Source organism: Triticum aestivum, chromosome 5A, assembly GCF_018294505.1.
Source record: "Triticum aestivum cultivar Chinese Spring chromosome 5A, IWGSC CS RefSeq v2.1, whole genome shotgun sequence".
NCBI lineage: Eukaryota > Viridiplantae > Streptophyta > Magnoliopsida > Poales > Poaceae > Triticum > Triticum aestivum.
The window spans coordinates 3,211,045-3,227,374 of NC_057806.1; the positions used below are offsets into that span (position 1 = coordinate 3,211,045).

At 47.5% G+C, this 16,330-nt stretch overlaps 2 protein-coding genes across 2 annotated transcripts; one reads left to right on the forward strand and one right to left on the reverse strand.

Moving 5' to 3' along the window:
* The first annotated feature begins 9,286 nt into the window (after positions 1 to 9,286).
* LOC123106261 (B3 domain-containing protein Os03g0212300-like) lies at positions 9,287 to 10,447 on the forward strand. The gene is made up of 2 exons (XM_044528471.1): positions 9,287 to 9,418; positions 9,523 to 10,447. Exons 1-2 carry the CDS (start codon positions 9,344 to 9,346, stop codon positions 10,288 to 10,290), a joined length of 843 nt encoding a protein of 280 aa, XP_044384406.1. The 5' UTR covers positions 9,287 to 9,343; the 3' UTR covers positions 10,291 to 10,447.
* Positions 10,448 to 12,094: 1,647 nt separating this feature from the next.
* LOC123106217 (uncharacterized) lies at positions 12,095 to 14,048 on the reverse strand. Its single transcript, XM_044528443.1, has 5 exons — positions 13,857 to 14,048; positions 13,504 to 13,602; positions 13,042 to 13,363; positions 12,726 to 12,933; positions 12,095 to 12,219 (listed from the first exon to the last, which is right to left on the reverse strand). The coding sequence occupies exons 1-5, from the start codon at positions 13,886 to 13,888 to the stop codon at positions 12,095 to 12,097; spliced, it is 786 nt and encodes a 261-aa protein (XP_044384378.1). The 5' UTR covers positions 13,889 to 14,048.
* Between the last annotated feature and the right edge of the window lie 2,282 nt (positions 14,049 to 16,330).

Genomic DNA, 16,330 nt, shown 5'->3' on the forward strand with positions numbered 1-16,330 from the left:
ATTCCTCTACATCATGTCATCTTGCTTAAGGCGTTACTCTGTTTTTAACTTAATACTCTAGATGCATGCTGGATAGCGGTCGATGAGTGGAGTAATAGTAGTAGATGTAGAATCGTTTCGATATATTTGTCTCGGACGTGATGCCTATATACATGATCATACCTAGATAACCTCATAACTATGCTCAATTCTATCAATTTCTCAACAGTAATTTGTTCACCCAGCGTAGAATACTTATGCTCTTGAGAGAAGCCACTAGTGAAACCTATGGCCCCCGGGTCTATTCTCATCATATCAATCTCCATCACTTTATTTACTTGCTTTGCCTTTTACTTTTTACTTTGCATCTTTATACCAAAAATACCAAAAATATTATCTTTATCAGATCTCACTCTCGTAAGTGACCGTGAAGGGATTGACAACCCCTAAGCGTTGGTTGCGAGTTGCTATTGTTTTGTGCAGGTACGAGGGACTTGCGCGTGACCTCCTACTGGATTGATACCTTGGTTCTCAAAAACTGAGGGAAATACTTACGCTACTGTGCTGCATCACCCCATCCTCTTCGGGGAAAACCAACACAAGCTCGAGACGTAGCAATGCCCATTTTACAAATTCTCGAGAGATTTTGCAAAAAAGTCGAAAATTCATGTTTGTAAATTTTGCTAACAACTAGACCACATATCACATGGGAATCTTATTTTCTTTTATTTTTTGACATTTCTATCATTTTCTTTTATTTTTTTAAACTGAAAAAGTGGTCCACAGGGGGGTGCATTTAGTGTAAATGTTAGTAGTGGTGCACCACTGGATAGTGTGCCATTACTAGTTAAAACTAGTAATGGCGCACTATCCCCTTGTGCGCCATTACTAGTTTTGAAAAAAATTAAAAAAAATTGTTAGTAGTGGGGCACCAAGGGTGTGGTGCGCCATTACTAGTTTAACTAGTAATGGCGCACTATCCCCTGGTGCGGCATTACTAGTTTTGAAAAAAAAATTGTTAGTAGTGGCGCACCGTGGATGTGGTGCGCCATTAGTATTTGGAGTTTAATGACGTACCTATATGTGGTGCACCATTAATGTCCATATTAGCTATAGCCCTCTTCCTAGTAGTGTGCCATTGATATGAGTAAACATGAGACCTAAGTGTTATTGTGAATATGGTTAGTTCATAATATTGCTGAAAACTTGAATGCTGGCTTTACATATTTGCAACAACAAGAGCAAATGGAGTTTGTAAAAGTTTTTCTTTATCACTTTCAGTTTGTCAACTGAATTGCTTGAGCACAAGCAAAGGTTTAAGCTTGGGGGAGTTGATACGTCTCCGTCGTATCTACTTTTCCAAACACTTTTGCCCTTGTTTTGGACTCTAACTTGCATGATTTGAATGGAACTAACCCGGACTGACGTTGTTTTCAGCAGAACTGCCATGGTGTTATATTTGTGCAGAAATAAAGGTTCTCAGAATGACCTGAAAATCCATGGAGCAACTTTTCAGAATTAATAAAAAATACTGGCGAAAGAATCAGCGTCAGGGGGCCCACACCCTGTCCACGAGGGTGGGGGCGCGTCGACCTCAACTCCAACTCCATATATTTGGTTTCGCGGAGCAAAAAATAGAGAGAAAGTTTCATCGCGTTTTACGATACGGAGCCGCCGCCAAGCCCTAATCTCTCTCGGGAGGGCTGATCTGGAGTCCGTTCGGGGCTCCGGAGAGGGGGATTCATCGCAGTCATCATCATCAACCATCCTCCATCACCAATTTCATGATGCTCACCGCCGTGCATGAGTAATTCCATCGTAGGCTTGTTGGACGATGATGGGTTGGATGAGATTTACCATGTAATCAAGTTAGTTTTGTTAAGGCTTGATCCCTAGTATCCACTATGTTATGAGGTTGATGTTGCTATGACTTTGCTATGCTTAATGCTTGTCACTAGGGCCTGAGTGACATGATTTCAGATCTGAACCTATTATGTTTTCATGAATATATGTGAGTTCTTGATCCTATCTTGCAAGTCTATAGTCACCTATTATGTGTTATGATCCGACAACCCCGAAGTGACAATAATCGGGATACTTCTCCGTGATGACTGTAGTTTGAGGAGTTCATGTCACTATGTGTTAATGCTTTGGTCCGGTACTCTATTAAAAGATGTCATCGAAGTTCTTTTTTATAAGCACGTATGACTATATTCGGAATACATGCCTACATTACATTAATGAACTGGAGCTAGTTCTGTGTCATCCTATGTTATAACGGTTACATGATGAACCGCATCCGACATAATTATCCATCACTCATCCAATTCCTACGAGCTTTTCACATATTGTGCTTTGCTTAGTTACTTTACCGTTGCTACTGTTACAATTACTACAAAACTGCTACTATTACTTTTGCCACTGTTACCATTACTTCCATACTACTTTGCTACTAAATACTTTGCTGCAGATACTAAGTTATCCAGGTGTGGTTGAATTGACAACTCAACTGCTAATACTTGAGAATATTCTTTGGCTCCCCTTGTGTCAAATCAATAAATTTGGGTTGAATACTCTACCCTCAAAAACTGTTGCGATCCCCTATACTTGTGGGTTATCAAGCACCCTTGGACAGACCCTTGGACAGATTAGTGCCATTATTAGTTACAATGCTGTGGGAAAGCCAAAGCGAAAAATCACCTTTTTAATGAATTGAACCGCCGTTGCCGCGTCACACTTACTGACCGGTTCTGCTTCGACCCACTTTGTGAATTTGTCAACCGCCACCAAAAGTGGGTCTTCTTATCCTTGGACCTTTTAAAAGGCCCAACCATATCAAGCCCCCAGACTGCGAATGGCCAAGTAATTGGAATCATCCTCAATTCTTGAGCCGGCACGTGAGCTCGCCGTGAAAATTTCTGACAACCATCACATTTACTGACCAAATCCTCTGCATCAGCATGATCCGTCAGCCAATAAAATCCATGACAAAAAGCTTTGGCCACAAGGGACTTTGAGCCGGCATGATGACCACAATCTCCTTCATGAATCTCATGACCCTCTTCGAGAGAGACGCAACGCTGAAACGCCTCAGTGACACTGCGATGGTGTAACTCGCCATTGGCAATTGTCATTGACTTAGACCTCCGGGTTATCTGTCTGGCCAAAGTTTCATCCTTAGGTAACTCACCCTGGGTCATATAAGCCAAATATGGTACTGTCCAATCTGGGATAGTGTGAAGAGCCGCCACCAATTGTGCCTCTGGGTCAGGAATAGCTAGATCTTCCTCTGTGGGCAATTGGACAGAAGGGTTATGCAGAACATCCAAGAAAGTGTTAGGTGGCACCGGCTTACGCTGAGACCCCAACCAGCTTAAGGCATCCGCCGCCTCATTTTTCCTGTGATCAATGTGTTCCACTTGATAACCCTTGAAGTGCCCAGCAATAGCATCAACTTCGCGGCGATAAGCCACCATGAGTGGATCCTTAGAATCCCATTTGCCTGAGACTTGTTGAGCCACCAAGTCTGAGTCGCCGAAACATCTCACCCAGCTTAAGTTCATCTCATTAGCCATTCGAAGACCATGGAGCAAGGCTTCATACTCAGATGCATTGTTAGTACAGGGAAACATCAGCCTTAGAACATAACAAAACTTGTCACCTCGAGGGGAAGCTAAGACAACTCCAGCCCCCGAGCCCTCCAATTATCTGGACCCATCAAAGTGAATAGTCCAATATGTGTTATCTGGCTTCTCTTCAGGCATCTGCAGCTCTGTCCAGTCGTTGATGAAATCCACCATTGCTTGAGACTTAATGGTAGTGCGAGGCATATACTTCAAACCATGAGGCCCAAGTTCAATGGCCCACTTGGCTACCCGCCCTGTGGCTTCTCTGTTTTGAATAATATCCCCTAAGGGAGCAGAACTCACCACGGTGATGGGATGACCCAGAAAATACTGTTTAAGCTTCCGGCTGGCCATGAACACCCCATAAACGAGCTTCTGCCAGTGTGGATACCTCTACTTGGATTCAATAAGCACCTCACTGATATAGTAAACCGGTCGTTGAACCAGATACTCCTTGCCATCCTCCTTCCGTTCCACCACAATGGCTACACTGACGGCCCGGGCGTTAGCAGCCACATATAATGACAACGTCTCCTTATCAATAGGAGCAACAAGTATTGGCGGCTCAGTGAGTTGTCTCTTCAAAGCCTCAAACGCGTCATCAGCAGCATCGGTCCAGACAAAGTCATATGTTTTCTTCATAATACACGTCGGCTTAAGGCAGCAATACGACCCGCCAGACGCTAAACATCATTAATACACGCTGGCTTTGCCAGGGAGGTAATGGCCTTGATCTTCTCCGAGTTAGCCTCAATGCCTCTGTTAGAAACCAGAAAACCCAAAAGCTTGCCTGCTGGCACACCAAAAATGCACTTGGTCGGGTTAATCATCATCTTGTAGACCCGGAGATTGTCGAAGGTCTCCTTCAAATCATCTATTAAGGTTTCCTTCTCTTTGGATTTCACCACAATATCATCCACATAAGCATGAACATTGCGCCTAATCTGACTGTGGAGACACTTCTGCACACACCGCTGGTAAGTCGCCTGGGCAGTCTTAAGCCCAAAGGGCATAGACACATAGTAGAAGGCTCCAAAGGGAGTGATGAAAGTTGTTTTCTCCTAGTCCTTAACTGCCATCTTGATCTGATGATAACCAGAATAAACATCCAAAAAACTCAAACGCTCACAACCCACCGTAGCATCAATGATTTGATCAATACGAGGGAGAGCAAAGGGATCAACTGACCATGCCTTATTTAAGTCCATGTAGTCCACACACATACGCCAAGTGTCGTTCTTCTTAAGCACCAGTACCGGGTTAGCCAACCACTCAGGATGAAAGACTTCAACAATGAACCCAGCCGCCAAGAGCCGGGCCACTTCTTCACCAATGGCCTTACGCCTCTCCTCATTGAAGCGACGAAGGAATTGCTTGACCGGCTTAAATTTTGGATCAATATTAAGAGTGTGCTAAGCGAGTTCCCTCGGTACACCTGGCATGTCAGAAGGTCTCAAAGATGTCTCGGTTCTCATGGATGAACTTGATGAGCGCGCTTTCCTATTTTGGATCCAGGTTAGCACTGATACTAAACTGCTTGGATGAGTCGCCAGGAACAAAGTCAACCAGCTTAGTGTCATCGGCCGACTTAAACTTTAGCACCCGATCATGCTCTGAATTGTTGGCTTTTTTAAAGATGTCATATCCGCCGGATCAACATTGTCCTTGCAAAATTTCAACTCCTCTGTTGCATAGACAGACTCAGCATAAGTAGCATCACCCTCTTCACACTCCAAAGCTATCTTTCGACTCCCATGCACTGTAATTGTCCCATTGTAACCCGGCATCTTGAGCTGCAGATAAACATAACAAGGCCGTGCCATGAACTTAGCATAAGCCGGCCGTCCGAACAGAGCGTGGTACGGGCTCCTGATATTGACCACTTCAAAGGTTAACTTCTTGGCCCTGGAATCATACTCATCTCCAAAGGCTACTTCCAGCTCAATCTTGCCTACAGGGTATGCTCACTTACCAGGCACCACTCCATGGACCCGCTTGCATAGACTCGTGGTGAAAACGTGGTACTGTCCTCTATTCAACTACTTCGGTTGACTTTGATATCCAGACTGTTGTTGTTGCTGAATCCCTTGGCCGGATTGCTGATTGTACCCACCTTTATTACCTAGATTATAACCACCCTGATTACTTTGATGGTGTTGGAAGCCGGAATTAGAACCACCAACTCCATAGCCCGGGCCATGAGAACCGCCGCCACCGGAATCTCAGCTGCCGCCCGGCCCATGGTTGCTGTCAAACGAATTAGAATTTTTGAAAGCCCTCATAATTGAACAATCTTTCCAAAGGTGAGTAGCTGGCTTCTCCTGCATGCCATGCTTTGGATAGGGCTCATTTAACAACTGCTCAAGACTAGGCCCTGATCCACTGGTCCGAGGAGGCGGCCTCCCCTTACGATGCTGATTATTGCTCTGTGCATTGGTGTTAGCTACAAACTCCGAGTTACCATCAGCCTTGCGCTTACTGTTGCCCCCCTGATTCGCCGGGTTATGCTGCGGACCCTTGGCATTGCCGCTCTTCTTTCCCTTTCCCGTCTTTTCATTATCAGACTCAGGGTCCTTGGTACTATTAGAGTCGGCATATTTGATTAGAGCCGCCATCAGCTGCCCCATATCATTACAATCGCGCTTGAGCCGCCCCAGCTTCTGCTTAAGAGGCAAAAAATGGCAATTTTTCTCCAACATTAAGACTGCAGAGCCGACATTCATGTTATCAAATGAGTGTATGATAGCTTTAACCCAGCGCACCCAATGGGTCAATGAATCACCCACCTCTTGGGCACAAGTAGCCAAGTCCAAAATCGACATGGGATGTTTGCATGTGTCTTTAAAGTTCTGAATAAACCGGGCTTTTAGCTCAGCCCATGACCCGATGGAATTAGCTGGCAGCCCTTTTAACCAAGTACGGGTCGTTCTATCCAGCATCATTGTGAAATACATAGCACACGCGGTGTCACTGACCTCCAACAGTTCCATGGCCATCTCATAACTTTCAATCCACGCCTCAAGGGGTAAGTCGGGTGTGTAATTGGGCACCTTACGAGGTCCTTTGAAATCCTTGGGCAAACGCTCATTATGTAGAGCCGGCACCAAACAGGGTACACCTGTAGATCTAGAGGTCACGCCTACCTCTACCGAAGTCGTTGGAGAAACCGGAAGGGGCTGGTGAGCCGCCCACTGAGCCGCCTGCTCAGTCTCTTGACGCACTCTATCCTGATCGACCAAGTTATGAGCTTCATCACGCGCCGGGTCATGCCCGCACGGCTGGTTACAGCGCTGGGCATTGCTTGAAATGGCTGGTGAGTCCATGTGCCTGTTATAACTCTGACTTCGGCGAGGGGTCGAGTGAATCCTATCTCGACTGTAAGAATATGCCTCCTGCTACACCAATGCTGTCTGAAGAAGTTCTCTGGCCCTTCGTGTTTCAATCGCCGCTGGAGAGTTGTCATCCACTGGGAGAGCCACCAATCATGCCGCCACAGAAATCATGTTCTCCCAAATATTGGAATAATGACCCGGTGGTGTTGATACATGTTGAGGCAGAGCGCTATTCAGACGAGGGGGCTCTGTCATGCGTGGTTGAACCGGCGTTCCAACCCCAGGTGCTGCTGCCCGGTTTATCTCTGGCGGGTTACTGGTCCCCGCTCCAAATGTACAGAAGAGGTTTCTTGCCTCGTAAACCAGAGGTAGACGAGACTGGTGCCTCCTCCTCATGATTTCATTTGAAGCATTTTGATCCATCGTAAGCCGGAAAGCCTTTGACTGAATCCGCTGGGCCTGAGCATCCAGGGCAGCCCGTTCGGCGGCCATCCTAACGTCCTTTGCCGCCAGGTTCTCCTTGGCTTGCGCTACCTCATCACGCAGCTTTGCAATCTCTGCATTATGCTGAGCTTGACTCGTCGGGTTAACTTCTTTTGTTATCAAGGCTGTGAGTCTATCTAGTAACTCCGTCAACACTTGGGCCGGTGGACGCACAGGGCCTCCTACTCCGGCTGCCGTCACAGCAGCTGACCCGGAGGTCATTGTTGGCACGGTTAAAGAATGTTTCCCAGGCTGCGTACCAGCCATGAAGATTGCAACCCGGTTTGGCGGCTCATAGGGGTCCGGAATACTGTCGCCGTCGGAACAGCCCCCAAGCCCGCCGTCTTGCAATTGGTACAAGGAAGTAGTCTCGCCTGTGGACGACTCACCGTCAGAATAGATGGCCGTCTCACCGCCAGAAATTGACCCTTCATCAAATTCCACTCCATGGATGCATCCCACAAAGGCACGCTTCACGACGGGCTGAGCATGGGCGGGACTCGCACGCTGAGCCGTCTTGATGATGTCGGGGCAGATGTCCGGCTCAAGGCCCGGCTCGCTAATCTTGCTAATGAAAACGTGAATTCCACCGAAGGGGACCCGGTACCCGTACTCACTTGAGCCGGCCTCGGGGCCCAAGCCTGCATCGTCAATGTAGAGTTTGCCACGACGACTCTTGGTCATCGGGCCCACACTGTATCCCTTGAGCCCTTCGAAGCTGCCCTTTAAGAACTCGAAACCACTGTGCGCTAGCCCCACGGTGGGCGCCAACTGTCGTGGAATAGTCACGACAGATGTCCTAGCGAAAGGACTTAGTCGTAGAGCCATCGCAACTAGGTTAGCTTAAAAGGGTTAAACGGGACAAAAGGATACAGGAGTTTATACTTGTTCGGCCCCTTGCGGTGAAGGTAAAGGCCTAATCCAGTTTGAGGTGGTATTGCTATGTCTCGATTACCAGGGAGCGAATCCGCTTGACCTATCTTTCGATCTGTTGTTTCTTGCTTTGAACCGTCGTCGGGTCGTTCCTTTATATACACAGGTCGACGCCCAGCGACTTACGGAGTCCCGGCCGGCTCATAGACAACGTGTCCGGCTCGGTGACTATCTATACATGCCTTACAATACAAGTCTTACATATATGGCGGTTTACTCCTACATGCCTTAAGTCGCCCTTGGGCCTTGCGCCTTTGCTTGTAAACCGCCATCTTCAATACCCTCGTGGTCTTCATATCATGAATCACTATAGGTATAACCCGGTCTCCTTGGCGGGTCATAGCTAATAGTTATATCCCGAACAGTGCCGCACAGCGCAGCGCATGCAGCAGCCGGCCGCCTCGGTAGGTGGCGACGAGGCCCACTGGCGGGGCCCGCGGCCTGCATGACATGTCGGCCAGGTACAGGCAGCGCCAGGGGAGGTTGCCTCCCATGGTGGCGGCAGGGCCCACCTGGCCCGCCCCGTTCCATCCTAGCGAGGTGAACTGCAGCGATGTCGTTTCGCCTGGGTGGCCGCCTCCTGTGGTGGCGGCAGGGCCCGCCGCCTCTCGGTGTGGCGGCGGGTGCCACGTGTCTCCTGCCGCGCCTGCCGCCACGTCCGAGGGGGTCCTTTTTGGCATTTTCGTCCGCAGGGGGTCTTTTCTGGCAATTCCAATGGGCAGAGGGTCTCTTTAGACAAAAAATCCTGTTGGTCCGAAATCAAGTAGTAGAAGACTTCTGAAAAAAAAAAGTCAACCGTGGACTGTTTTTGTAACGGAGGCGAAGACGAGCCCGAGCCGTGGACTGTGTTATGGCAGGAACGAAGAGAATAAAGAAAGAAAGAAATTAACCTCTATATAAGGCGTCCGATATATAATCACGCACTAGGACTACGGAAGGGCAGCGACATAAACGGGGGATACTCTAACCGCCGCTGGATCTGTTGCGGCCATGGTGGAGAGCGGCGCCGTACGCCGGCAAAAGTTCTTCAAAATCCTCCTGCCGGGCTCCTTCGAGTCCAGCCTGGTAAGCGCCGTCGCCGTCCGTCGCGGGACTCATCCAATCTATGATTAGTTAATCAATCCGTAATCTGCTGCGCTATACCTGATGTTTGTCGCCGTTGCCTGCAGTCTCTGCCGCCCAAGTTCGCGGCGCGCCTGGACCGGCCGCCGGTGCTCGCCGTCGCCACGCTGCGCGACCCCACGGGCAGGTCGTGGCACGTGGGCCTCGTCCGGCACGGCGCCGCGGGCCTGCGCTTCGACGGGAAGGGGTGGCGCAGCTTCGTCGCCGGCTGCGGCCTCTCCGCCGGCCAGCTCCTCGTCTTCGACCACCTCGACGACCTCGACTTCGCCGTCGAGCCATTCGACACGTCCGGCTGCAACACCTCCTTCTTCGACGGCGAGCGTGGCGGCACAGTGAACATCGACGACGACGACGCTGCCGCCGACGTGGAGGAGTCCGGCAGCGACAACCACCACCACGACGGGTCCCCCTCCCGGTCGCCACTGCCGACGGCCGGGACAAAGAGGAAGAGGCTCTCGCCGTCCACCACGTCGCCCGCCGGCTCCTCCGGACCTTCCTCGTCGGACGATGGGGCGCTCCGGCTGGGCATCGAGCAGCCGTTCCATCTCCAGTACATGGAGCTGACCAAGGCCTTCTGTGCCCGCGTGGGATGGGCCGAGTCGTGCACCGCCGAGCTGACCGTGGCCGGCCGCGGCGACCGGCGATGGGAGGTGTCCGTGAGGGTCGGCAGCAAGGGCGGCATGATCATGGCCGGGTGGGAGGGCTTCGCGTGGGACAACGGCCTCAGGATCTCCGACGTCTGCCTCTTCAGGCCGGCTAACCCCGGCGATCAGGTGGTGCAGGTGCAAGTGCTCAGGGACTCGTCGTCGTCCTGAGCAATCAATCGCCGGCGAGCTTTATCAATTCGTGATAGAAAAAGATGCAATGTGTTGGGTTTGTGGAATTGGATTTTGGATCAACTCTTCTGATTTCGCTCGCCCTTATGGATCCACTAGGAACTGATATTGAATATTTCGCGATCATTGTATGTTTGATGTGTGCGTCGGCTACCGTTGTATGTTGTTTGGTTGTTGCTTTATATAGTATAGTATGTATAATAAAATTTGTACTATATTTTTTTTGTGGTTTCTTTATGCTATACTACGATAGTGCCATTGCAACGGGGTATAAATATTTTAGACGTTAGCTCGTGATTGAACTGTCCATATCAAATAAAGAGTTTTTCCCTGAAAATGAAGCATCAAGAGGATACAAACATTATGAGCACACATCCGGCCTCTGTATGGCTAGGATCCCATGCCATGCTCCTCGCATCCATGATTGGTTCGATGGGCCTCCGGGGCTTGAAGTTTTTTTGAAGTGGCGTACTCCACGCTTTCCCTCAAAGTTCATAGTTTTGTGTCAGTTCCTATGGAGGAGGGGCATCAGTGAAAGTTGTATAAGGCTTTGGTCATTACAGGCAACGACAACATCTCTAAACGGCGTGTTCTTCTCCTTGGAGGTGTTGCGTCCGCGCCCCTTCTCTCTAGATCAGACAATAACCTCACCTTTGCCAAGGCCGCCCTTCCTCGGCGTCCCTCTATGTGGTGCCCTTGTGTGTGCAAGGTTGCCAAGGTTCACTATGGTGTCCCAATTTCGTCATTTTGCTACCTCGATGTGCTCTCAACATCTTTTAAATGACGTGCTTCTTGATTGGAAGGCCATCCCATGACCAGGGGTTGTCGAGATTGGTGCCATGCCACAAGGATAATTTGATGTTTCATCCACTTGCCAAGGTCCATTGGGTGTGTGATGGGTGGCTACGTTGGTCTCTAGGGTTAGTAGGGGCATCGGCAAAAGTCTTGCATGAGCTTGCTCATGGACGATGACGATGTCCGTGGATGTTGTGCTTCTCTTTTGAGATGTCGTTTTATCGGTCCCCCCTCCTTCAAACTCCTGCTATCCTATAGCACCAAACTCGGCACTAGATGCATACGTTGGGAGCGGTGCCCTGCCTAGTGAGGTGTGTCGAGGCGCTCTATGAAGACATGTACTCGTCATCTAGATCAAGAGAGCCCCTTTAGTTCTTGTGCTTATCTTAGTTTGGCCATTTGTGGTTCTATGCTATAGTTGGAACCTCGAGCAGGATTGATGTGTGTGTGTGGGTTACCATTGCATGTTGTTCGGTTGTTGCTTTACAAACAATGAAGCAGGGTGAAAGCCTTTTTCAACTAGTCATAATGTAGGACCGCATCCACGATAGGAGGGGTCACGATGTAAACCCACATTTAAGACTTCTTTTACAGTGGAGTAACATGGATATTCTTACACGAAGAACAACATGACATCCAAGAATCAGAATTAAATTCTACGAGAGACTACGAGTATCTCAAGACATTACATAGAGAAACACAAAGAAAATTTTATGACAATCATAATCAAGTTGCGAGAGAAAAATATGACTTATCCCGTAACACATAATATACAACAAAAACTCGGTTTCACTTTACATGTTGATATTTAACTTTATTTACCTACTCACTGAAAATATATCCTCCTAAAAGATATTTAAGAACGGCATTAACCACCAAAGTACATTTTATCTTAGCGTGAAGAGCTAAGACAGAACACATTGGAAGATTAGCCATGCATGCAAGCCAAATCCAACCACTGAGCTCAACCACTGGAAGATTTTGCGTTTTAATCACTCTCCGAGCTTCCGTCTGAACCAGCAAAATCAATGCAAGTACTACTTCCACCGCCATATGCTTGGCTGCTAGGGTGAACAACGGTTGGCTTGAAGCCTTCGCAGCCGTAGCAATGCCCTAGAAAAGAAACACACACTAAAAGAGTCAGAAAAATATTAACACGACTAAACAAAATAGATTCCAGCTAACACAAACCTTACGATTAGATGCTATTCTGGAGATATAGATAGCATGTATATAACTAACTGGAAGCCTAATAAAGCAGGTTTGAACATCTCAAGAATGCCATTTTTGCTTAATTGCTTCTTCATGCATACTTAGATCCATTAAGCTGCAGGACATATGATCTAGAGGAATAACTTACAGTTTCAACAAAGGTTCGTATTATTTGCAGGATTGTTCAATTGCCAAAGGTGACACTATTTATGTAGCAGGAAGGGCATGGAAATCACTGGAATTGATAGTTTCTACGAGTTTATGGCATGGACAACTTATATCCAGGATTTGGTCTGCAAAAAGTACTCTTTAGGAATTGCACATACGTAAGACTGAACAAAGAAAAAGAAGGAATTGCATATATATACATAAATTAGAAAACAACAATCTCTGGGGTAAGTACGTGCCATTATCATGTTCTCCAACGATACAGCACAGGACCACATCCTTCTCGCCATGGAAAGCGGAGTTGACCTCAGAGAAGAAGAGCTTGGTGCTGTCAGCATCAGCAGAATGACGATGATCCTCTGCTTGCTTAGCCGTGAAGTTGTAATGGATGCAGCCCCCTCCAAACTCCCAAAACTCACGGATCACTGGCACCTCCACCAGCTCAAACTGAAACAACAAGATGGAAAAGTACAGTTACAATAGAGCACTGGGTTAACAACACACAATACAACCACACACACACACTCTCTTACGAGAGAGGGAGAGAGGAGAGACCTTGGTGTTGTTTGCTCTGTTGTACTTACGCAAGGCTACCTTTGTATGGTGCCGCCCAGTTTTTTGCCGAAACGCGACTCTCTTCTCACGGAGTGCGTTCCTTACCTCCGGAGGTTTCCTCTGCCTCGGTAAACACTCCTCTTCCTCACCGAAATCGGCGCCGTACTCCCCATAGTCGGGTTGAGGGAAAGTGAACCGAAACCTAAATCCATGTTCCTCCATGTTGACACCTTCTGGGGTGCTCCTCTCCTTGGAAGCCAACCCGGCTCGACTCCGAATGCATTGTGTACTCCTTTCCTTGGAAGCACAACCTGCTCGACTCCTAATGCATCCACAAATTGTTAATTCTTATTTTAATTTCAAATTTAACGTTGCGAATTAAACAGCTGCATACCTCCAAACTTGACCAATCTGGAAAAAGGGAGAGCGAAAAGAGGCGAGGAGATTGGGTCTTTTTTTTACCTTGCATACCTCCCCTTGGAAGCGGCTCGAGAATAAGGAGGATGGGGTTGCTCTGGCTCCTCTGGCAAAGCGTGCAAATCCTCCTTATTATCATCACACCTGATCAACCAGAACATTTCATTGTCTATTCAGAATTTACTCACAAAGAATGCAAGCGAGAGCCGTACGTCAGCAGCATAATTCAATATTTGGTTATTCCAAACTGTGGAACCCTAGAAATTTGTGGCCGGCCGGATGGGTGCGTACTAGGTATATATAGTATTTCTACTGCTAGCTAGCTAGAAACGGAATCGAAGAAATTTAATTCGTGAAGCAGATCAATCAATCGCATGAGAGTATGGAAGAATACTTACGAGTCTCCCTCTCCCATGGTTGGGTCCGCCATGGTCGGCTAGCTGATCCTTCCCTGCAGATTGCAGATTGAATCTCAGTTTTAATTAGAAAATCTCTCCCAAGATGTGAGATTATAATTGTGGTGCCGAGATTCGAGACGGGCTCGGTTTCCGATTTCCACTTCTTCTACGGTTTGATCGCCGAGATTATTCTTTTTCTTTATCGCCGAGCACTACTACCACTCGGTCGTATAAACCTTTTATGCAGATTGATTTTGCAGTGAGTTTTTTTAAAATTACTTTATCTTTACGAAATCGCGAAACTATATCCCTGTTTCAAAAATAAAAAATATCACCTGGTCGTTCCCGTGTGGGACGAAGAGTAACTCAACCTCTCTTCGTTGTTGTGGTGGACGAAGAGTGGTCTTCCTTAGTGAGGACGAACACAGCACAGGATGCCCATTCCAGTCAACATGCAAACTGGCCGATGATCACCCCTGCTGCGCCGTAGCTCCCGTCCCTTGCTTGAACCCTTCCGCCATCAGGACTGTATCTGAGGAGAATCCGTTCAGACGAAGAAGAGCTCGAACAATGCATTGTGGAGGACGAATTTTGCCGTTCAAACTACACTGACTGGCACAAGGCTACGTCACGCTCGATGAATTGTTGTGCTAATTACTCGAACCCATCTACTCATCTACCTACCGAAATCCTTCTAGAAATTGTCCCTCTTCTTATTGTTGTTGCTGGCCCCGCACATCACTATCTATGCCATTCAGTAACGTGAACCATATGTTGCTAACTTCGGCATCACCTGATGCGGTCATCGAAAGTCAACCTGACGAGTACGGTTTCCGATTCCACTTGCGCTCCATCTTCTACCGTTTGATCACCGAGATTTTTCGTTTATATTTACTCGAACCCATCTTATCTCTATCTTAAACCCCCTGTATTCTCTCATGCGGTTGATCCCCAACAACCTTTCTTGTATCACAAACCACAATATCAATATATAACATGCGGGTGCCTGTGTATGGGCATTGAGACGCTTCGATACAGTTTCACATGGTAATCAGAGCCTCTTCCGCCACATCTAGCCTAGACTATCTTTCTTCCTCCCGCTGAAAGCCCTAGCTCCAACCATGTCTACCTCCAGCCAAACTCCATCCATTGCCCTTACCAACACCACATCCGAGCCCCTCACAAGAACCAACTACATCCTATGGAGAGCCCAAGCTCACTCCCAGATCATGGGTGCCGGGCTATATGGGTATATAGATCAAACCACACCCGAGCCAAACAAAACCATAATCACCGAGACCTCAGAAGGAAAGGACCAAATCGCCCCCAACCCTGAATACGAACCATGGCTGATTCAAGATCAGCAGATCGTAGCCTTCCTCCTTCGTAATCTCTCGAAGGAGGTCCTGATCCAAGTTGCCTCCCTAGAAACCTCTGAAGGAAATATGCCCTAGAGGCAATAATAAAGTTATTATTTATTTCCTTATTTCATGATAAATGTTTATTATTCATGCTAGAATTGTATTAACCGGAAACATAATACATGTGTGAATACATAGACAAACATAGTGTCACTAGTATGCCTCTACTTGACTAGCTCGTTTATCAAAGATGGTTATGTTTCCTAGCCATGGACAAAAGAGTTGTCATTTGATTAATGGGATCACATCATTAGGAGAATGATGTGATTGACATGACCCATTCCGTTAGCCTAGCACTTGATCGTTTAGTATGTTGCTATTGCTTTCTTCATGACTTATACATGTTCCTGTAACTATGAGATTATGCAACTCCCATTTGCCGGAGGAATACTTTGGGTGCTACCAAACGTCACAACGTAACTGGGTGATTATAAAGGAGTACTACAGGTGTCTCCAAAGGTACATGTTGGGTTGGCGTATTTCGAGATTAGGTTTTGTCACTCCGATTGTCGGAGAGGTATCTCTGGGCCCTCTCGGTAATGCACATCACTTAAGCCTTGCAAGCATTGTAACTAATGAGTTAGTTACGGGATGAAGTATTACGGAACGAGTAAAGAGACTTGCCGGTAACGAGATTGAACTAGGTATTGGATACCGACGATCGAATCTCGGGCAAGTAACATACCGATGAAAAAGGGAACAACGTATGTTGTTATGCGCTTTGACCGATAAAGATCTTCGTAGAATATGTAGGAGCCAATATGGACATCCAGGTTCCGCTATTGTTTATTGACCACGAATAGTTCTAGATCATGTCTACATAGTTCTCGAACCCGTAGGGCCCACACGCTTAAGGTTTCGATGACAGTTATATTATGAGTTTATGAGTTTTGATGTACCGAAGGAGTTCGGAGTCCCGGATGAGATCGGGGACATGACGAGGAGTCTCGAAATGGTCGAGACGTAAAGATCGATATATTGGACGACTATATTCGGAGTTCGAAAAGGTTCCGAGTGATTCGGGTATTTATCGGAGTACCGGAGAGTTACGGG